Source organism: Protopterus annectens, chromosome 4.part0 (assembly GCF_019279795.1).
Source record: "Protopterus annectens isolate FY-2018-M chromosome 4.part0, PAN1.0, whole genome shotgun sequence".
NCBI lineage: Eukaryota > Metazoa > Chordata > Ceratodontiformes > Protopteridae > Protopterus > Protopterus annectens.
In genome coordinates, this window is record NC_056733.1 from 193,555,336 (window position 1) to 193,579,088 (window position 23,753).

The window sequence follows — 23,753 nt, forward strand, 5'->3', positions numbered from 1 at the left end:
TACTGCCAAAAACCCTACCCCCTCTGATAGAGATCCCAAGGCCTTGAACAGATTGGGTAAGAAGGTGTACACTTCTGCTACTTTGGCCATTAGGGCCTTAAACTGACAGTTTCATATGTTAAAGTATCAACAGCATATTAAGGGACTACTTAAGCAGAAAATTATGTTGATTTCTGACTGTGCTGAAAATAAAGAATTATAGGATTTTATGCATTCTGCTGAACAAGTTTGTAAATATACTTTTCAATGTGGTTTTGACTCTTTAGAAGCATCTTGCAGGGCTGCTGTCACTGGGTCTGTTCTTAGAAAGCATGCTTGGCTTAAGGAGCACAATTTGCCAGATCACGTTAAAGCTAAATTACTTGATGCTCCCTTAAACCAAGACCGCCTGTTTGGTAACAAAGCAGAAGTCGTCCTTAAAAAGATGTAGGAAAAAGCTAAATCTATGCAAACTGTTACAGATTTCCTGCAAGTACAGCCTCCCAGATTTAGTAGGCATTGGCCTTCTAAGAATTGGTCCTTTCCTGTCTCTTCCAGGCCTTCAGTCCAAACCCAGGAACAGCAGACCACCTAGGCTACAGTCTCAAGGTAATCACAGGCCTAAGCAGTGGAGGGCTCCCACTTCCAAAGCTGGAAGTAGTAAGACACCCCCTATGGAAAAATGTCACAATGACTTAACCTTAAACTTTCCAAGCCCTGCTCATCTGCCTGCTCCCTTAGGGGAAAAGATCGCCTGGCATGCAAAAAACTGGGAACATTACCCAGGACAAATGGGTGTTAAATATAGTTTTCCAAGGATACAGATTCCACTTCCACACCTTACCAACCCCAAACGGTTGGCCAGACCTACCCCCAGATCAGGGGGCAGAGGCCCAACAGTAGGTTCTCTCTCTTCTAAGTGTCAGGGCTATTCAGCCTCTCCCAGCAGAAGAAAGGGGACAAGGTTTTTACTAAAGACTTTTCCTGGTACCCAGAAAAGACCGCTCCTGGCATCCTATCCTGGACCTCTTTATTCTACACACCTGTTTGGTAATCCCAAAATTCAAAATGCTAACACTTCAACAGCTGCTTCCTATGCTAGGCAAAGATTTCTGGTTGGCAAGCTTAGACTTAAAGGAAGCTTACCTGCACATCCCAATAAGGGAATCTTGCAGGAAATACCTACGCTTCAGATCAGGCTCAGGCACTGTCAGTTCTTTGCACTTCCCTTTGGCTTATCTACTGCGCCCAGGGTATTCACAAAGTGCCTAGCTCCAGTCATTCCATTTTGCAGGCAAAAAAATATTCAAATATGCCCATACCTGGACGATTGTCTAATTTAGTCAGAAAGCCAGGGTATGCTATTAAAACATCTGGCATTTGTAAAGAAACTTTTAACCTCACTAGGGTACACCGTAAATTAAAAGAAATCTCATCTAGTACCCTGCCAACAAATTGTATTCCTGGGAGCAAGCTTGAAAACAACTTCCCAGATGGCTTACCTCACGCCAGAGAAACAAGTTTATTTGACAGCCTACTTCAAACTACTGGCCACAAAGACCCAGATATCTGCAAGGAAAATCCTTCAAGTCCTGGGGTTCATGGCCTCTTTCATTCTACTAATTCCATATGCAAGACTGCATATGGGGAAACTACAATGGTATCTAAAAAGCCTATGGTGTCAATATTCTCAGGGCCTGGAATCAATGATTCCTATCATTCCTTGCATAAAGACAGAGTTCCTTTGGTGGGCAGAGGCCTGCTACCACAGCAAAGAGCTCCCATTCACTCTACCCCTAACAACAGAGGCATCAGACTATGCATGTGGGGCTCACTTGGCAGGGCAGTGCATTCAGGGCAAATGGAGCCAGAGTCAGATGCACCTGCATATCAGTCAAAAAGAAATGTTAGCTGTACAGAATTCCCTGATAGCCTCCAAGGACCACATTCTTCCAGGACAATTATTGATAGACAGACAACACCACTGTTATGTGGTACATAAACAAGAATGGAGGAACCCACTCGTATCCTCTCTGCAGACCAGCCATGGCTCTGTGGAACACAGCCTTGAGCTACCAAGTGCACCTACAAGCTCAATTCTAGGCAAGCTACATTCACTGGCAGACGACCTAAGCAGAAATCTCATGGACCCACACGAGTGGAAACTGGAACCAAAGATATTCAACCTTTTGAGAAACAAATGGGGGAATCCAGAGATAGACCTGTTTGCCTCCCCCCAAAACTACCTATTGGACAAATTCTGCACAAGGACTTCCCACAGTTAAGCTTGGAAAGTGGATGTGTCCTTCCCTGGGAAAAGTGCCTCAGTTTATGCCTTTCCCCCTCTGCTTCTCCTCTCGAATGTTCTGATAAAGATCAAACAGAACACACCAGGGACAATACTGATTGCACCAGACTGGCCATGTCAACACTGGTAACCCCTCTTGCGCAGTATGTCTCTGCTGGAACCATGGCACCTGCCCCAGACCCCTTTCCTGCCCTCCCAGCAGGAGAGCCAGATTCTGCACCCTTCAAACCCTGAACCTTGCAGCATGGCTTAATTCCTTGAGCTCTCCAATAGCATCCCTCAGTAAACGGGTGCTAGATGTCATTCTGGAGGCAAGGAGGCCTAGTACTAGAAAATCCTATGCTGAAAAGTTAAAAAGATACTGTTCCAGGAGCTAGACTCATGGGATGGGCACAACGGTGCCCAGCTTACCGCATATTCTTCAGTACTTAACAGAGATGCTGCACAAGGGCCTTTCCTTCTCGTCAGTTAACATTCATGTCTCTGCTATTTCAGCACATTATAATACTGAACCACCCCTCTTCTTTCATCCCCTGCTAAAGCAATTCCTCAGAGGGGCCAAAAATTTAAGACCACCCAGGAGAGCCCCTGCTCCAGCCTGGGACCTTAACTTTGTATTGGAAAAGCTCACTCTACCTCTTTATGAGCCAGCTGCTACTGCAGAGTTGAAATTCCTTTCTTGGAAAACAGCCTTCCTTCTAGCCATCACTTCAGCAAGAAGAGAGTCTGAATTACAGGCCCTCATGGCAGTGGAGCCCTTCATCATCTTCCATGCAGACAGGGTGTCCCTCAGGCCCAGTCCTTCGTTTATGCCCAAGGTGGTGTCTAGTGTGGCCCTTAATCAGCCCATTCATTTCCCTACTTTTTTCCCTTATCCACAGAGCAAAGGAGAATGAATACTGCACTCTTTGGACGTGCACAGACAACTTAGATTTTATTTGGACAGGACTAAGCCTTTCAGAAGGTTTGAACAGCTGCTAGTTGGCTTTGCTGCATGGGCAGAGGGGAAGGCCATTTCAAAGCAAACCATTTCTAAGTGGATAGCCCATTGCATTCATTTCTGCTATAAGCACCATGGAAAACCTACCCCACAGGGGATAAGATCACATTCCACCAGGGCTGCATGTACCTCTACAGCCTTTCTCAGAGGTGTCCCTACCAGGGACATCCTAGAAGCTACTACCTGGAGATCTGTACATACCTTCACCAAGCATTACCACATGGCTATTTTTTTTAAATCCAGAGCTGGTTTTGCCACTGCAGTCTTGCAGGGCTCAGTAGCTGGTCCTAATGCTCTCTAACTTCCTCCTCCCTTCCTTAGCTTTGGGAATCAACCCAAATGTAATGACTGCAACAGTGAAACACGAAGAACATAGTACAGTTGTGTACACGTACCATAAATGTAGATGTTAGAGTGTATTCACTGTTTCAGTCCTGGTTACCCTCCCTCCAGCCCCCTGACTTCTCTTGGCTATACCTTTCTTCTTGTTTATTTGCTTTTTGTTGGAGGTGTAACCTTGCATATAATTGCTTCCCATTATGGGGGCACCTGACATCTGGGGCAAGAAAATGAGATGTAATGGCATCGGCTGAATGTTTTATACCCCTGACGACCTGACGTCATGGAAGAAGGGACAGCATCTGGCGCAGGGATCCAAGACTGATATTCAGGCTGGCTGAGGGCTACCTGCAGGCAGATAACCCAAAAGTAGTGACTGCAACAGTGACTACACTCTAACATCTACATTTATGCTAAGTGTACACAACTGTATTTGTATTTGCATGCTATGTCTTAATGATAGTAATTTAATAATGTTGTCTTGCACTTTTCTATGAAGAATGAACCCTCTCTGATCATTGTCAGATTAGGCAATATTTTCTTTATCCTGTTAGCTAATATTGTCATGAAAATTTTATAATTTGTGTTTAGTAACAAAATTGACCTATATGACTCACAAGACTTGGGGTCCTTACCTTGTTTTAATATGGGGGTTATAATTGAGTATTTCCACGATGGGGGTGTTATACATTTTAAGACGCTCATTTTTTTATTATATATTCAGGAAAAATCTTATATAGTTCAGCTTTATTATCTTTTAAATTTTTTATTTGCTCTTTCACTTCTGTTAGTGTTACTTGTTTATTTAATATGTTATTTTGTTGCATTGACACCTGAGTAGTTATATTTTCTTGAATAAAAGTATTTATTACATTATCTGTCTCCAAAAGTGGTGTATTATTATTTATATCTTTATAGTAGTTTTTGAACACTTCTAATATGCCCATGTACTCTTAACTGAATCATCACTTCTATATTTAATCTCATTAGTAAGATTTTGATTGAATTTTTTTTTTTTTTTTTTTTTTTTTGGATCTTACAGCTATTTTATGCAGATATTTGGGATTTACAGCATAAGATTGTAATTTCAATTTTTCCAGATTTATGGCTACCTTATTATTCAGAACTTCTAAGTATTTCTGATTTAACATAGTAATTTCGTTATGTGCTACTTTATTTGGTTTTGCGTCCATTTTTATCTTGTCTATGTTTTTTGTAAGTCTGAAAATTCTTTGTCCCACTCTCACCTTTTTTTAAGGTGCCAAGATTTTATTCTGTCATATATATAAATTTTAAAGGTGTCCCATAATATAGCATCAGTCACTTCACCGTTCTTTTGTTTCCATAAACATGTCTATTTCTTTCATTATCCATTCCCTAAAGTCATTTAATGCAGTTATTCAAGCAAGAATTCTCTGTAGAAATCTTAAATCATCTGAATGTGTAGTTAATGTAAAGTTTATTTCATTATGGTCCGAAAGTGGACAAGTAGTTATAGATAAGTCACTTATTTTAGAGTACATATTATTTAATACAAAGACCTTATCAATGTTTGTTTGTGTACCAAACCGATATGAATAGTGAGTATAGAATAAGGAATAATGTTATCTTAGACCATGTATATCTTTAAGGTTCATTTGGTTTGTAAAGTTATTTAACTTTTTGGCTTGAGATGTTAGTTTTATTTTACCATTTTTAGAAGCATCATTGCCTGATAATAGGCAGTTAAAATCACCTGTTGCTATAATTTCCCCTTTTGCATTTTAAGTGATCAGGTCCAGATACTTGTCAACATATTTAGTACTCATTCCTGGTATTAATTATGTATTAATCAAAGTATAGTACTTCTTATTGAGTTCCAAAATAACCATGCTTAAGCATCCCATCTTTGTCTGAAATTGTATCTACAATTCTTGGCATAGTATAAGTATTTTTACATAGAATAAGAGTGCCCCTTCTCTTAGTCTTAAAACATGAATCGGCCAGAATGGTATAGCCATTGAATGAATATTTTTATAGATCATTTTTTAATAGATGGGTTTCCTGTAAAATGATGATCTGGGCTTTATGCATTTTGATATATTTAAGCAAACCAGCTCTTTTGACATTATTGTTCAAACCATTAATATTTAATAATCATTTATAAGCCATTGACTGTAATGTTTATGTTAACTGAAAGACCTTTCTTCCGTGTTGACTTGAAATCTACTGAAAACTTACTTATGGATGCATAACGTGTATTAAGCACTACTTTCAAAAACCCCAAACTATTTACACATGCATAAAACATAAAGTTTCTGGTTTAGTTAAAAACTTAATTAAACCACCCATCAACCACCTCTCCAATACCAAACGACACAAATTATCCATCTCTGCTTAGAATATAGTATAAAAATAAAAAAGAAAAGCATTATGAAAGCAACTAAAGAAATCTGAATCCATGAAATATACATTAGAATGAGAGTATCCAATATATCTGAAGCTATGTGAATGTCACACATGATAATAGCACCTCTAATAAGTAGATATGCCAGAAATACACATAAGATCAAAGTGTGTATAACCATTAGAAGCTGAAAGTTAAGAAGACTGCCATTATTCCCAGGACTTTTCAAGAAACATCAGATAATTTAACCATTTTGTCAGTCATCTATCTAACATTTTTCATGTAAGAAAAAGAAAATGTGTATGAGGAAGCCAAAGGTTACCCAGTAGGAAGTAAATACGATAAATGCTGCAAACAAACCAGGCATCCACCAAGGCTGTAAAAGTGTAACACTTTACTACACAAGAGTACACAGGATAAGCATTTTCATACTGTATTCTGTTGGTTAATTGAAGCACATGTTTTAGTATTTAATGGGTTCTGTTGTTTTATTCTGTGGATCTGATGAAGCATAACTTGTGTGATTAACACTTATTACAACATAACTATTTTATTTTACAATTACATACACATTACTCATATGTATTAATATCTATGTTGACGTTTTTCATCAGGAAGGGTGGAGAGAAAGAGAGAGGAAAAAAAGGGGGACCCTCACAACTCTCTGTTTAGTTACTGAAGGCTTAGTTATATAACACGTTTGATGTTAATGTGCATAATGATTTTCTAATGCAGCTCCTAGTTCACTTGATGTCATTTAGTTACTAATAGTGTCATTGAATCTGCAGAATGTATGCATCTGTAAGAGAACATGGGCATTTTCAAAGGAGTTAAACACTTATCAGAACTAATTTACCATTTAACTTATCGGTACTTTTCTGTTATCAGGGCAAAACTTTAAATGTGGTTGCTGAGCTTCAAATTTAGTGTAAATCTAAATGTGTGTGTAAAATGTAGAAGTTACATCTCCTTTTTTAAATATCCATTTAACTATGTTACACACACATTTACATTAACACCTAAAAGACACAAAAATACACTGCCTTTGGAGCTCAGCAACTACATTTAAAGTGTTGCCCCGATAACGGAAAAGTGAGAAGAAATGTTTTTCTTCATAATGTGAAGAGTATGCAGCCTTTTACTTGCTCCAAAAAACAGAAATTCTTTAATTACACTTATTTGGAATCTTTTAGCTGTGAAGATGCCATCAGAATCGTAGAAACAGCTGTTTTGTACTAAGCGTTTTTTTTTTTTTTTTTTCAAAGCAGCAGCTACTGCTTTAAAACGGAATTAAGTATTGTTAGGAAGTTCCATTCTCTCAATGTGTCAATGGCCCAAGTTTGCACTAATAATATATTTTTTAAGTGTCCCATATTTTCCTTCATTATTTCTGAATCTTACTGTTATTTACCAAGAACAAAAAGGGGAGGGGAGTGACATAGGTGTTGCCTGTGATAGCCAGTTAGCTCATGAGCTGTAGACACATTACAACTGCATGCAGGAGATTTACAGTAACACACTTTAAAGGGAGAGAGTTAATTGCAATTTCTTGTAGGGCAAATGTAAGCATATTATTACAATTTTAAGAAAAAAACACCCTACTTTTTCCAGATTTGCTTCATTTCTTATTTTTCATTTCTCTGTTTGGTGCGTAGGTAGGGAACACTTTAAACCCAATCGTTCAGCTCAAATCCAGGGCCTTAACATGCCTTTTAACCAGGTGTGTGTAACATTTAAAAATAACTTTTCTTTTTTAAATATTAAGTAAAATAATTTTTACACACACCTGGTTATATTAACACCAAAAAGACACAAGTAACTGGATTCAGAGCTCAGCAACCGCGTTTAAAGTGTTGCCCCATTAACAGAAAAGTACCAAAGTATCTAGTGAAGGATAAAAGAATTTCAAGAGGAAAAGAATTCTAAGAACAACCATTTAACAAGTTCCAAAGGTCAAATGATGTCATCACTGTTGTTTCCTCAAGCTGCAGCTTCATAAACTTGTTAAAAAGTATCTAAATAGGCTCATGCACAACAGAAGTTGTCTCTAATGAAGAAAAAAGCATTTTCGGTGAGAAATTCAGATCCTAAAAGCTTTGAGTTCACAGAAAGCAAAAAAAAAACCACCCAAGTTGCCTTGTCAGTGCATGTCATGAGTCTCCACAATGAGAACAGTCACACAGACCACCAATTTCCTCACAAAACATCAACATCATCAAAAAATTAACCCTTTCATATAAAAACAGCTGTTTAGAAGTAATATTGTCTGCCTCAAATCAGAAATCGTTTCATTTACCCACCAGTTAACCAGGCCAGAGAGAGGAAAGAAAAGGAACCTTGTGTGTGTGTGTGTATGTGTATGTATATATATATATATATATATATATATATATATATATATATATATATATAAACTTAAATTTAGCTATCTATAAAACACCATTAATGTACTGTATTAATGTTTAAATGTATCTAAACAAAGAGTAAAACATCTAGTTAGAAACACTAATCAGAAACAACTTGTTACCCCATCACTGACCCACTAAAAAATGCACTTTGGTATTAAGTCAAATATACTATTACTGAAGAATTAGAAGACATACGTCATTTGTAGTTATTTAAAATGGAAAAGTATATTAAGTACTTATAATGGGGAAAAGAGAGAAAAAGAACATTGGTAACAAAAAAGAATGGGAAGAAAGGAGAGTGAGAATGTTATTTAAATACTTAGTACTATATGTAGTTTAGAAGAAGTAGATATAGAAAGGAAAAGAGAAAGTTAATAAAAATGATTCGCATTACTTTTCAGCATAGAGACTTTCCAGAATGAAATATATTATGATTCATAAAACAATGCATTTAAAATTAGAAAGAATTTATTCATTTGTCCTCTTAGTTTTGTTTGCTCCTTCCTTCACAGACCATCCATTTTTTGTTGCCTGTCTCTTCAAACTCTGGGATGACCATTCCTTTTCTTCTTTTGGATAAATTCTACTGCTTCTTGTAGGAAATCTTCACATCTCCTGGCAAGATGATTTTTATTCTTGTAGGAAAAAGAATTTGAGCTTTAATATTGGCTTTTTTCAAGGACTTAGAGGAACACACTCCTTTCTTCTGGATATAACTTTAGAGGTGTAGTCATTGTCAAAATTAATAACTTTTTCACCCATCTTGATAGCAGAATTAATCCAAGCTGATTCAGCACTAAGTCCTTGTCTTGAGAAGAAAGAGATCTAGCTATTATAGACCTGGGGTTAGATGAACTCAGAGATGAAGCTGTATTTGCCAGGGACTGACGAGCCCTCTCAATTCCAAAAGAGAGGGATTTGGGCATGTTTAGTGCTGATGAAAACCACTTATTGAGGAACTAAATCATGTTAGCACCCTGTTCTTTCTCATGAATTCCATATATTCTTATGTTATTCCTCCTTGATCTACTTTCAATGTCTTCCACTTTCTCTTTCATCCTGCTGTTTTATTTCAGAAGAAATTCATTGTGATGTTCATTTTCTGTCACTCTGGTATTTAGGTCAGTTACTGTTTCTTCTAAGGCAAGAATCTGTTCAGATTGGAGCATCTAAGTGGAATAGTAAAAAAAAAAAAATATATGTATATATATATATATATATATATATATATATAGTTGTTTACTGCAGCCTTGTTTGATATTCATTTTAGTGACAGTTCTTGGATGTTTGTTATAAGATGTAGTTCTTTCTTCAGTGCGCTCTCCTGGTGTGGGTTCTTTGACTTGCTTATCTTGAGATCTCTAGTAGAAAACTTCTTGACAGAAATAATTAAAAACAATCTCATGGCTATGTATTGATTTTTAAAAAATAATAGTCTGTTAATCTAACTTTTAGGATACTTTTAGTTAGATTTTTCTAAAAATTAAAGTATATTTCCTTTCGGGATATTAAAATCTAAGTAGAGCTGTGGATTTCTGCTGCTATCAGGCTGGCGTCTTGGCCACACCCCATCTTTTCCTGCGTCTGATGATCTCTATCTTCTTGGAACTTTTGCCCTTCCCTGAGCATGCTTGTTTGGCAGCTGTTAAGTCCATCTCTTGGAATATATATTTCCTTAGTTGCCATCACTTCTGCTTGCAAGGTTTTGAAACTTGAGGCTATCATTTGAGGTGGGAAGAATATTTTGGTCTTAAATAAGAATTTGTTGCTTCTTGGGGACAACTCTTATTTCCTCTCAATATTACATTAGCATTATCCTTAAACTAGTCCTCTTATCTCTTGCATTGATTTTTGGGTGGACAAAACCACTGTAAAAATATCCCTACACCGGTCGAATTATACTGCTGTTTCCGATGTGGATGCAGGAGTTAAAGAAAATTGAGATGTTTTTCCCTGCACGCTGTAGAGAAGAGGATGGATGATTGTTAAGCAGGTCGATTGCAAACTGTATCATATTTTGTTTGGCATCTTAACCACTGCAGGAAAATGTTGTCAAAGGCCAACCCATTAAGGGTGTCTGCTTTCACTGTTTACTTCCTGAATGATTGCAGTGCGAGTATATGTTTCTGTTTGATAGTTCAAACTGTCACTAAGCATGGACTGTTTGGACTTTGACTCTATGAACTAGGTGTCCTTTGGCATGTCAGTATTGCAGGATGCAGCCTTTTGAGTTTTCAGGTTTCAACCCCTTTCTGTTTTTTTTGTTTGTTTGTTTATTAATTGTTTAGCTGCTACTGTTTTAGTTTATATTTCCTTATGCACAGTTTTTGTTGATGGATTGCTGTAACTCAGTTGATAAGGTGAATGGCTAGGCAGAGACTAAATATACTGTTGTAATGTGGCACATAATGTCTCAACAGAGCACCAGCTGGATGCAAGCATAGGGGTCAAAGAGAAAAGAGCAGCGAAGATGGGAATGGAAATTCCAGCATTATATCCATTAAATAGGAATCCTTCACAGATCACTTGGTGTGTTGAATGCATATGTGTTGCAGAACATTGTCAAAACTTAAGTCTTGCCTTATACTGTTTTTATGAATTTGCTTAGCTTTTTCTGAACTTACAGCATTTTAAGTGTGTTACCACTCTGGCAGTGGGAAAGCAGTAACTGCATTGTGCATTCTGTTTTCAGAGTTGTATAATTTTACACTTTTTTTTTGCTTTAGATAAAGCAACAAGCCAGCTTCTGCTTGAAACCGATTGGGAGTCCATCCTTCAGATCTGTGACCTGATCCGCCAGGGTGATGCACAGTAAGTATGTGGCTTTTCTGAGTGTGTTTAATAACACTTATGGTGATGTATGTGACTAGTTTGCTAGTATAGATGCATGTTTCAGGCCCCAGTGGCTTAATGGATAAGGCATTGACCTTATAAGACAGGGATTGTGGGTTTGAGTGTCATCCAGGATGATAAAATCTTGGAACAAGTAGAGCTTTTAGTCTGTCAGGTGGTGCAGAAGGTTAAAGTTGTTAGCTGTAGTTCCTGTGGTACAGGGTTTGATTTCCTCCACCCTCATTTGCCTGCTGTGTGACCTTGAGCAAGTCACTTAACCAATCAGTACTTAGGAGAACTGGGAATCTGAGCTAGGCTCTTCAATGGTCCCCCTGGACTGAAAGCCTAGTTACCTATGAACCCGTTTCCCAAACTGGAATTGGGAGCACTTCAGTAGTGGGTGTATATTCTCAAACTGAGATGGAGAAGCCACCAAACCTCACTTTGTTGCTGAAATTTTACTTCTTATCAACAGGTAAGTTTGTATTATCGGTTAACTTTCCTGATAACTGAATGTCAGCTCTTTGACCCTTTACAGCTTGTACCCCATAACAATGATAAATCTGAATCTAAATCTTGAATCTAATAAATCTAAACTAACCAGAGGTTGTTTGAATTTGACTCGGGCTGTAAGGGAGAAACATAACCACTATAACATCATGTTGCATTTATTACTAGTGTCCATTTATTAGAGTATGTAAAATACAGTAAAGCCTGAATATTCCTTGCAGTATGTAAATAGACAATTAAGTATGCATTTTACTAGTAGTGCAAGAAAGTGGTAACGTGTAAGCAGGATGGGCTTGTCTACTGTAGTTTGTTCTGATGGAATTTTTTGCCTCTAACAAGATGTCTGGTGTTGGGAGTGATGAAGTCCTACCTTCCTCAAAAAGTGGGCCGATATTTCCCTAGCTTGTTGCTAAGGATCCCTTGTAAATCCAGTTTGGGATACATGTCTGTTTGTGTGTCTGTGCAGGTTGATACATAATTTATTTTATTTATTTATTTTGGTGGAGAAGTGTTTTAAAGATGTTCATATTTATTTGCAGTGTCCAGATATCAGCCCACAAACTACATCTTATGAAGGTCTCCTTAATCTATTCCAGGTGTTAACACTTTTCCTGCATATGGCATCTGTCATGCCTAAAATGCCATCCTTATTCTGTCACCAAAGAGACTGCAGGGGTCCATGCTGCAGGACATTTTAGAAAATCATTTGGCTCATTTCTTAAGAGGAAAACGGTGGTGGCCATTTTGCTAATTAAAGAATTTGGGAGTAACTTTAGAACACTATGCTGGGTGGGATGGGGTTGAGTCGCATATCAGAGCTGATATGCAGCATGTGCATGTTGGTAACTGCTCAGTACCATGGGACTCTGCATAGAGGATGGTGTGTCCCAATGCATACCAAGTAGCTGTCACCAGAGTACAAATAACATTTGACAATTGTGTACCGTGTAGATAGCTGGGATTTAAAAAGAGTTTAACTGGAAAGCTCTGTTTTATGCAGTGTTTATTAAACTGATTTATTGAATGGTGGACTTCAGTTTTTTTTTTTAACTGTTTGTTGGAGTACTTTGAAGTCCTTCAGCTGACCAGGTGAGTTATTGGTTTGTTAGATAGCTGGGATGGGCACATGTCACAGCTGATGTTTTTCATGTAATTAACAGGACATAACATGTCAGAGATGAGGAGCAGTTGGACACTAAGCATGGCATGTTACAGCTAGTGTATGTATTATAGTGAAGACCTGGAGATGAAAGTTTGCAGCTGATGTGTATACAGTGTAATTAGATGTGGAAAACATCATGTCACAGCTGAGTACTTGGACATGGTTGATGGCATGCCACAGCTATTTTTATACAATCTTTTCAGGGCATTGAATGATGCATACAGCTGCTGATTTTTTCCATGTAGTTCTCAGGACATGGAAGGTGGCACTTCACTGCTGAACTATACAGTGAAGTTAGCCATGGAAAACGTATCACAGCTGATAGCTGCAACATGCCACTCCCTATGACACAAGTTTTATTCTATGTGTCCTGTGGTTAGCTGGACATGGAAGGTGGCAATATTGCAATGAATACATATAAGTTTGAGCAGTAGGGCACAGATGTTGGCATGGAAAAGCTGATGCTCACTACCTTCTAGCTGTTAATATGACCAGTTTCCCTTCAGTAGTGCAGTGATGGAGTCAAGAGCTGTTTATCCTTTGATCTCAGACTATAATCCTGCTCCTCTCCATACTAGCCTTGTTCCATGATGGGATTTGCAAGTATAGTCTTCCTGACATGCTCACATTGTGCAACTGCCAGTATATCTCCATGTATTTGAGTAATCGTTATTACCACAAATTGATTTATCATTGGTGCTCCTTTTTCCTTCCTGGCGGTAGGGTCTTAGTCATGTGTAGGGATTGTATATGTAGAAAATCTCTAGTTTTCATTTTTTCTGGGGGACGTGGTGTGGTGGGGGCCATAAGTTCAGAGGTTGGCTTGGTTGATGCAGAGTAGATAGAAATCATGACCATCTCTCCCTTCCCCCACAGAAGCATGGCTTTGTAAATATCCTCATGCTGTAACCTCCCACAGACTGCCCTTAATTTAATAAAGGTGTTAAAAATACTATCACTTAAGACACAGGCAAATGTACATTAACATAAATAAATCAACATGTTTCCTGTTGCATACATTATCCACTATTTTCTTTTTTTATAACTATCAGTCCAACATTACATAAATTGCTCAGTTCTTGCCTTCCCTTAACGTTCACTCCTCCAGAACATTATTCTGCATGTATTGTTCTAACAGTTTCCATTTATTTCTGTGTAATTTGCTCCTTCCCTTTTCTAAAGATCCCACTTTCAGTTCTTTGATATCAGTTATAGTAGTCAGTACTTCAAGTACAGCTTGTTTAGACTTCGATTTCCATTTTCTAATTGTTTTTTTTTTTTTGGCAGCCACCCAAATTGAGCTTAACAAAGCTTTAATATTTTTAGGCAATTCAGACCCTGTGTCCCTCCTCAAAAGAATAATTTCCTCAGTTGCACCCATTTGCTCATCCAATGTTTCTGACTCTTTCTTATTTCTGACTCTCTAAGAATTTTTTCAAAATCTTCCAATTTCTTGTACTCCTGAAATATATGTTCCCAGTTATATTTTTCTTCTCATCACACCTCCTATATTTGCCATATACCAGGGAAAAATATTTGGAGCCTACTTGCAGTATCATAATACTTCTGCAAACACTTCTAACCAAAAACCCTGAACCTTCTAGACTTTGTTGCACTCTTGGGAGCCATACATATGCCCTCCCATTGTTCTCTTGTAAATTTCTTATCCAATCTTGCTTCCTAATCTTTTCTAACCTCCTCAAATAGATTCTTACAGTGCAGTGTTTTATATGCCTTACTAATTATCCTTTTTTACTTAAATTTCTGTTCTAGATTCATTTAAAAACTCTACCAGCGCAGCTCTTACACTTAAGATTCCCCTACACCTTTCTGTCTGCATTTACTCTTGAGTCTTTGGTAAGGAAGGCCAACTCTAGCCTGCAGTCCAGATGTCTTGGCCTCATTCCATTCTGTTACATTTCCCTTTCTAGTTGTTTGCGCCCAACACCTTGGGTCATTTGGTAGTTTTCTTCAGTAAATTCCAGCCCTGTCTTGCCTGTTTTATGTACCTTTACCTGCAGTTTAGACAAAATCTCCTTTCTCCATTCTTGTGTTGGCTTACTTGTTAGAATACTTTCTGCTCCTTTATGAATATAGTTTTCTATATGGCTGCTATTCTTCTTAAGATGTGCATCCAAAATCTCATTCACTCTCCCTAGTACTTGAACCCCCCCCCCCCCCGCTTCATCATCATCCATTTTTTACTATGAATTATAAGTTTTTGCTTCTGTTATATGTACAAGCCTTTAATTTGTGTAGCTCTGAAATACCCTTTCCAATGAACAAGGTGTTTTAGGATTACCTGATGTGAAAGATTAACTTATCCCACTTAACCATTGCCCTCTTCTCCTCCCTGAAAAATTTCTTCAACTCTCTAATTATTGTCCACGTCTCCATTGGTTGATTTAAAAAAATGCCTGACCTGATCATAAAACTAAAGGGACTAAAACTTTTCACTGCTTGTATCTTACTATCCATATCCATAAAACAGAGCTACCAGTTTCTCGGTTTTTGTATTATCTTTCATTTAGTCTCTTCTCACATTTCCATAGCTGCCGTAACAGAAGCCTTTTTAATCTGTACTCCTAAATATTATCTTGTTTCACCATTCTGAACCAGTTTATATCTGGGTATATAATTTATAGCCGTGGCCTTTGTTTTATCTTCATTAATTTTATATCTCAAAAAGACATGAAACTGTCTCGGAATGTTCTACAACAAACATTTGAGATGTCCTTTTCTGATTTATTAGGTACAAAATATCATTTGCAAGGAGGAGCTCTCCCACTTTAATCCTTCATATGTCCTAATTAACCTTATTTTTGTATCAGGGAATGCAAATGCTTCCATTGTCCTACTCCTAAAATTCTAGCTTATTCTGTTTAATGCTTTCTCTGCATCAAGGCACACCAACAACAGTGGTGCTTTCTTACATTCTACTTCCCTCTATGTCCTTGTTCTATTGATTTTTTTGAATGTTTGCTTCACCTCCACAAGACCACACTGATCAATATCTATTAATTTTTGGCAACACCTTTGCCATTCTTTTAGCTAGTTATAGCCATAAACACTTTATGATCATGGTTTAAAATTGAAGTGGGTCTGTAGGAAGCTAGGTCTGATGGGTCGTTCCATCTTCTGGTATTATAAGTACCACAGCTTTCTTCCAAGATGTCTGTGCTTCCTCTCCTTTCAAAATACACTTTCTTTCCTCCTAACTTCCAAACTCAAGCAGGAATACCATCTGTTCCTGGAGACTTAAACAGATGTTTACATTGTTTTTAATGCCATCTCCTCCTATCTTAACTGTTAATTGAGCCTCATCTATCTCTAACATTGGCATACTCCAAGGCATCCATAAATATTTAATTTGTGCTGTTTCGTGATTTCCGTATAACTTTGCTTTATACAAATAAAATGTTCATATAATTTTTGAAGTATCTCCACTACCTCTACAGGTTCTCTGGTTACTTTTTTGTTAGTGTTGTTGTGCAAAACGTTTTTGTGCTCTGGGGTCATCAAAAAAAAAAAAGTTGTTTAACATCATTGATAACCAGTCCAGATTATCCAGATCCTCTCTTATTTTCTGTTTAACACTCGGCAGTTGTTTATCTTCTTGTTAGATATTCCCCTTATTATGCAATACTTCAACCTTTGTTGGCCCCTTAAAATAATTTTTACTACTCCTTTAGCCATATCACTCTTCCTTCTATTTCTACCCTAGTTTCATTTTATCACATTCTGTGTAGCTATAACATCTGAAGAAATGTCTATTTTCCCTTTTAATTCTTTAATAGTTTCCACTACCCATTCATTACATTTCTCCCTTTTTAACAGGTAGGTGAGAAAGTGCAGGGTCTTATTTTTACTGCACTTCCCTGCATTTTTTATCTTGGTTTTATTGGTGCATGATCTAAAATAGTTACTGGATGCACATATTTGTGAAATATAATTACTGTGTAGTCTGATCTAGTTACTGTACCGTGGGGAATAACATGCACACTTTTGGAGTTCCTACTAAGTTATTCATACTTTCCATACCAAATATTTTCAAAAATATCTTCAGAAATCTTCCCTCTTTTGTTGTATTCCTTTTTTGGTGCCCCACATTCATCTTAAGTATTGCAAATAAAGTTCTAGTCCCCACCTATAAGTGATATTTCCTGCTGAAAGCTGATTATTTCTCCCAAAATTTTCTTCAGCTCCATAATAGCAGCTTTTGTTGCAATGTAAATGCATGCTATTATAACTCTCCTCCCTCGCCAGTAGCCCCTTAATAATAGTAGATTTCTGGTACTGTATCTTTTTCTCTGTTCTATCACTTTTGGAGCTCCTCTAGCAGTTAGTATAATTACTCCCCTTTTTCTTTGTTCCTGATATTCTGCTGAATATCTGTTGTCCAATCCTCTCTTTCTCAAATTCACATGCTCCTTTCTTTTTAAATGTGTCTCCTGTAGCATTTCTGTTGGCACTTTGCATTTCTTAATGTAATTCAGTACTCTTATCTTTTTGTGTATACTGCCTATAGCTGTAAGGCCGTTTACGTTCCATGATGATATGGTTAGCATAGCAGTTATGTTAAGAAGTTATTGTTTCCATCTGTTACATGTAACGGCTTTTTCAAATGTATATTTCCAACTTTTGTATTTACATGTACACGAATATTTGGCAGATTGATCTTTAAACAGTAGTTTTGAACCTATGCAATGTTTTTAATTACTTTGAGGGTTTTCAATAAAAAAATAAATAAATATACATTTTCAGAATGCCTCCAGAACCGATTAATGTAGAAGAAACATGCAAAACTATGAACATATTAAAAAAATGAAGTTCAACCCTCCAGATAGGAACAAATGCTGCAAATCCCAACTGCACCAACAAGCTTTATCTAACCTAAAATGAAAGGTTACCCATGCTAAAGTCTGTGTTTCCCCTTACACAGATTGCTGTCTCTTCTCATCACTTTTCCCTTCCCAGATGTAAAAAGCAGGTTGTATGCTTTCAGGAAACAAACTCTAAGTCTTAAGAAAAAGTGCACTGCCTGTCTTTTAAGTAAAGCTAAATTTTACTCTTATTAAATGCAATGAAGTATTAAGGCTGTTGGAGATATGAGATGTCCTTACTCACTTCTGATAATTTAGGACTTTACTTTACTTTTCACTGAACTGCTTGTCCTTGTACCTTTTAAGTTTTGCATTTCCCTCCACAAGCCATGTTCAGAATTCTCCACATTAATTGCTTGCACCTGCAGAGGGCTTGTCTCCACGAAAACAGTCAGCAGTGACGGAAGAAAATGCTAACAACTCTGCAGATACGCAAAGGAGTCTTTGTCAGTTTCACTTGGAACAGAATGTACAACTACCTTCAGCTGTAAACCTCTTGAATCCCATCGAACATTTGCTAAAGTGGAAAAAATAGCTAACCTCGTATATGCAAAAAAATAGCACAGAAAATAACTTGCTTTCAGACATGCCAAGGGCACTTAATCCAGACAGTCACCTTAACAGAAATGAGAAAACATCTCAACTCTACATACATCACTGCTCTTTTACACCCCAGCAGCCAAAGATTACAGTGTGTTAACTTAAACTTGCTTTTGTCTAGCTTTTCTTTTTTTTACATTATAAAACATATATTTTTAACAATATTAATGTACTGAAAAGGCTCACCCTCACCTCCACATGTAAAATACCCCTGACTACATAATACACAAAACCTGCTTTACTATGTAACATTAATTGTTTTATACAGATAAAGAGCAAAATAGTTTTACTTACTTTTTTTTTTTACTTTGTGTCCTACTAAACATTAATGGCATAAAGTGGTTCATGTGTTTTGTAGTCCACCCACAAGTTTAACAAAGTCAACAGAAGTCTGGTCTACTTTTTCTTGCAAAGCCATATTTTACAAATTTGATCAAGGCTTTATAATGCCAGATTTATTCTCTACTTTCAATGTTGCTGGTCTTTTTCCTGTTCATGTCAGTCTCCTAACACCAGACTCTGGTTAAAGTCCATGGTACTTCAGGTTCTTCTAGTAGACTCCTGTGCTTTTTTGTCTCTCAAGCATTTCCCTTTGGGACATTGAAAAAGGTTTCATTGGCAAAGTATTTCTATGAGCTTTATTGTCTGAAAAATGAGAAGCATAGTCACCTTCTGTTTGATGGCTCACTTTTTTTGTTAAACTTTTGTATTTCCTGTGTATTCTGTTCATCAAAAATGTATTTGAATCTCTTGGAAAATGGTCTGAAGGCAAGTGGATAAAGCAGCTAGACTCTTAACACACCTGCTTCTTCATATTCCATGATTTCTTGGATAAATTTGCTTCTTTTCTGCCTGATGTACAGTGAAAAATCATTTTCCACAAACACTCCATCCCCAGTTTTTAATACGTTTCCCTTCTGTTTTGATAGGATTACTTTTCTGCTGGTATAATTACGTTATTAATACAGGTGTTGGCTACTTTCTCATGAGCAGGTTTGGACTATACATGGGTTTTGCCCTTTCAGTTAACAAATCTTGCTGTGGAATACCTGTTCAGTTGCTTATTTTTGCTTTCATAAAAATGCTGTCTTCCTCCCAGTTTCTCTGGTGCATTAGAAAGTCTCAGGTTTTCCCTGTATGAGAAGTCTCCCACTCAGCCAGCCTTTTCTTCATTTCAATCTCTGATAATATTTTTTCTTCAGTTTTATCAGATCATCTCAGTAGGTAGTTAAAGCTTCTTTTTTCCAGCTTTTATTTGAGTTGATATACTCCTTTGATGTTTCATTTATTGTAATCAGCTCGGAGTACATGCAATTTATTTTTCCTCTAAATTACTGGAGGTAATGTCTTGCACCATAGTTGGAGCTTGAACTACTATTTGCTGAACAGCTGCTGAATTATTCCCAGTCAGTGTTTTTTCTTCACTTTTTCTAACTGATTTTCTTTCAAGTTCGTTAAATTTCTTTGATATCCAGGCAGTCTACTTAGTAACCAGTAAGTGAACTTTACTCAAGCTGGCAGAATAACTAGCTTTTATTTCAAAGTCTCTCTTTTACACTGGGGGATCTGAACTTAAGCTATTGATCATTGTACAGCCTTCTTTGAAGTAGACTTCCTTTAGTATTGGCAGTATCTTGTGCTTCCACTTGGACTGTGATTGTAACTTAGATTGCTGTGTACTTACAGCATTGCTATATGGCATTTCATTGTAGTTGTTTTATGCAGATCTCCACCCCTACCTTTAAGGTATTTCAGTTCTGCATCTTTGAGAGAAGCCAGATTGTTGCAGCTTTGGCTGTACAGGCTATTTCATCTTGTTGACATTGCCACATGTCTAGGCTGCTTGCAATCATTTGAGTCCTGACCGTAAAGCCAAGTCTGGTTCCGTAATTATTTAGATGCAGGGGTTCAAAACTAGAACTGGTTGTTGGTCTGCTTAAATAATAAATGGCATTTTGAGCCAATTTAAAACGTCAGGGTGAACGACAAATTTCTTTAGGAAGAAAAAGTTGTTCATAAAGTGTTGCGACTAATGTGGGTATCCACTGATTTTTAATGGCATAAATGTCGGTATGATGATTTGGATGGTTCTCTAACACACTGTAAAAGAAATGACCATAAATTACTTTCACAGATGCACGGTTTGTGGCTCATGATGAATTTTGATATTTCTCTGAGGTTTCCTGGCATCCATTCAGTTTTCTTCATTCATGGCTGGAGGTGTGTAGTACAATATAACCGCAAGAGGTTCTCCAGTTCGATCCTCGGCTGGGGTGCCTACTGTACGGAGTCTGCATGTCCTCTCTGTGGTCGCGTGAGTTTCCTCCGGGTGCTCCGGTTTCCTCCCACATCCCAAAGACAATGCTGTAGGTAGATTGGACACACTCAATTGGCCCTAGGCATGAGCGTGTGCCTTCTGTGGAAGGTTGGGCACCCGGCTGGCAACTTGACACTGTAAAACTCCGCTGCCAATCATGAGCGGACAGGTGTTCCGCTGTGGCGACCCCTAACCGGGAAAAGCCGAAAGAAATGTTAATGACTCTTCCTTTACTGAAAGTACAAGTTAATATAGGTAAGCCGGCTTGTTTAAAGTTTGATTTCCTGATGCTTGTTTTATGCTTCATGCAAACAGCTGTTTACATGATTTCTGTAGGCAATGTGTTTTAATACATTTGTGTTGCCCTTGTGCCCTCCTTTTGTTTGTGTTTGAGCTCAGGGCCATATGAACCACAATTTGGCTGCTGCATCATTATTACATGTCTTTTTTTTTTTTTTTTTTTTTTCCCAACTCTGCAGAGCTAAATATGCTGTGAGTGCCATCAAAAAGAAAGTGAATGATAAAAACCCACATGTAGCATTATATGCTTTGGAGGTAAGTTTTGCAAAACAGAATTCTATTTTTTTAAACATTTATTTTAGTTGGTTGTAAAATGTCCTTTACTGCTGAAATATGGTTACTGTGTGCATATTACTTTAAACAAATTAGAATTCAGTCGCATATTAGGTTTTTAAACACCTTTTATTAAATTGTAATGCAAGACATATACCCATAAATATATTAGTAAAGTAAAACAATATTAACACTTGTTATATTCATGCTTTATAAGTTTTCTTTCTTTTTAACAGTTATTCACTCTTTTAACAGTTCATAGGATCATAGCAGGTTACAGTTCACTGCAACATTATATAAACTGCTCATTTCCCAACTTGTCTTAACTGTCATACTTATTGAATATCATTCTGCATGTGATTTTCTTACAAATTATTTTTATATAACTAATTTCCTTTTCTAATTATCCCACCTCTAGATCTTTTATTTAATTTACAGTACTCACTACTTAAATTACAGCTGGTTTAGATTTTAATTTTCATTCTGTAGACCGGAGTACCGTTGTGGCGCCCCCTAACCGGGAAAAGCCGAAAAGACAAAGAAGAAGAAAGAAGAAGTAATTGACCTTTTGACAGCCAACAGCATTAAACTTAGTAAAGCAATTCAGGTGTTGTGTCCCAAATCAAAATAATTACTTCCTAAGTTACAGCCATTCCCTCTTCCCCAGTATTTCTAAGTGTATTCTGTAGGGAATTTAGGCTCCCAAAAATGTTTCCAGTTATCTCTCTCTCTCTGTCTTCCATCATGCCTCCAACATTTGTTATTTATCTGAAGAAAAAATTCTCTGAGCTCTGCTTGAGGTATAAAAACATTTATGCTAACACTTATAAGGAAAAATCCTGAACCTTCTGGATGTTGTTGTATACTTGGGAACCATGCAAATGTACTTCCATTGTTCCTATGTAAATTGCCTTTCTGTTCCCTTTTCCCAATCTTAAACTTCCTCTTGATTTAAGTCTTATACTTATCATGTAGTATTGTGTTGTGTCTTTCAGCTTTTTCACTGTTAGGGGTCGCCACAGCGGAACTCTGGTCTGCTAATGATTAGCAGTAGAATTTTACGTGCCGAGTTATCAGCCCTGATGCACAACCTTCAATGAAGGTACGCCCATTCACGCATGTCTCCACGTAGAAGACGCTTTAACTGAGAATCAAACCGGACAGTGTCTTACTGTGAGGCGACAATGCTACCGCAGCCGTGTATGCCCTGCTAATTATCCTATTTTTGACAGAAGCTTCTATTCGAGATTTGAATAAAAATTCTACCAGAACTAGTTTTTCACTTGACAGTCCCCTGTCTTTTTCTCTTAGCTTGTACTCTGACAACAATCCTTGGTAGGAATGCAGTCTCTAACCTGCAGACTGAAACTTCTGCTTGGCCTCATCCCACACTGTTACCTTTCCCTCTGTAGTTCTTTGCTACTAATACCATGGTTCCTTTGCTATTTTTCTTAAAGGAGATCCATGCTCACAGACTAAAAAAAACATGTTTATTTCATCATGGTTTGACGTTTCCTACATTTTAAGAACACACTGGGGCTATATACAGGTTTTTAAATATTTTTATACGTAATTTGAGTTTGACCACATGAGGTCTGGCATCTTGAAGTAAATCTGATTGTTTAGTCTGCATCTAGGTATACCACAATGCAGTGCTTCTTTGTAAAACGTTACATCACGCAGGCCTCTTTCGTCCTAAAGCTTGTGGCACTGCATTGATTTTGCATGCATACACTGCCATCTTTCAGTCAGTTTTAAGTAGCATTTCATGCCATTCAATGTCTACTTAAAACACAAACAGTGCAAATGCCACAGAACAGACTTTCAAAGTGTTTTTTACTGCTGCTTAAAATGGCTGAACTGCATTTTTTGTGAAGCCTGAATTGTACTACTTTGGCTCATCTCTCATTCTCCTTCACACCTAACTTCCCTAGCCGTCAAAGTGCTAAGGGGAATTTGATTTGTTAACTGCTGAGATTGACAGCTCACAGCAAGAGGCTTGACTTGTGTACTGTTTCCTTGTTCTAGCCTTGACTTTCTGTGTGGCTAGGGTAAGGACCAAGGAACTGTGACATCACAGCATGGGTGGTCTTTTAGGATGGTCATGGTGATGTCAGCGTGGGGAGGGAATTGGCCAGAAAACTACATGTATTCAATGGCCTTGATGACATCAATGAATAGGAGACTTTTTCAGGGCGGGATAAAAGTTTTTTTGAAAGTGAAACCAACACAGTACAGTAAGGTGCTGTTATAGTGGAGAAGAAACAGTTAAAATATGTTAAATGCTCTATTGTTTACTCATAGCAGGGACAATAAATAAGGAGAAGGACAGAGAAGTTGAGCATTTAATAATAGAATCCCATTGTTGTCCTTTATGTAAATTCCAGACCTTGCATGTTTTCATTCAACCCAATAGGAAACTTTTTTCACCATTCTTTAGTTTAGGCCCAAAAATT

General features: G+C 37.4%; 1 protein-coding gene across 1 annotated transcript in view; it reads left to right on the forward strand.

Annotated features, from left to right (window-relative positions):
* The window catches only part of HGS (hepatocyte growth factor-regulated tyrosine kinase substrate), a 2,162,662-nt gene that overhangs the window by 45,654 nt on the left and 2,093,255 nt on the right, over positions 1-23,753 (forward strand). The window contains exons 2-3 of the mRNA XM_044069724.1: positions 11,113-11,231; positions 21,204-21,279. Of these exons, the coding sequence (XP_043925659.1) occupies positions 11,113-11,231; positions 21,204-21,279 (195 nt within the window). The remainder of the gene's footprint in view (positions 1-11,112; positions 11,232-21,203; positions 21,280-23,753) is intronic.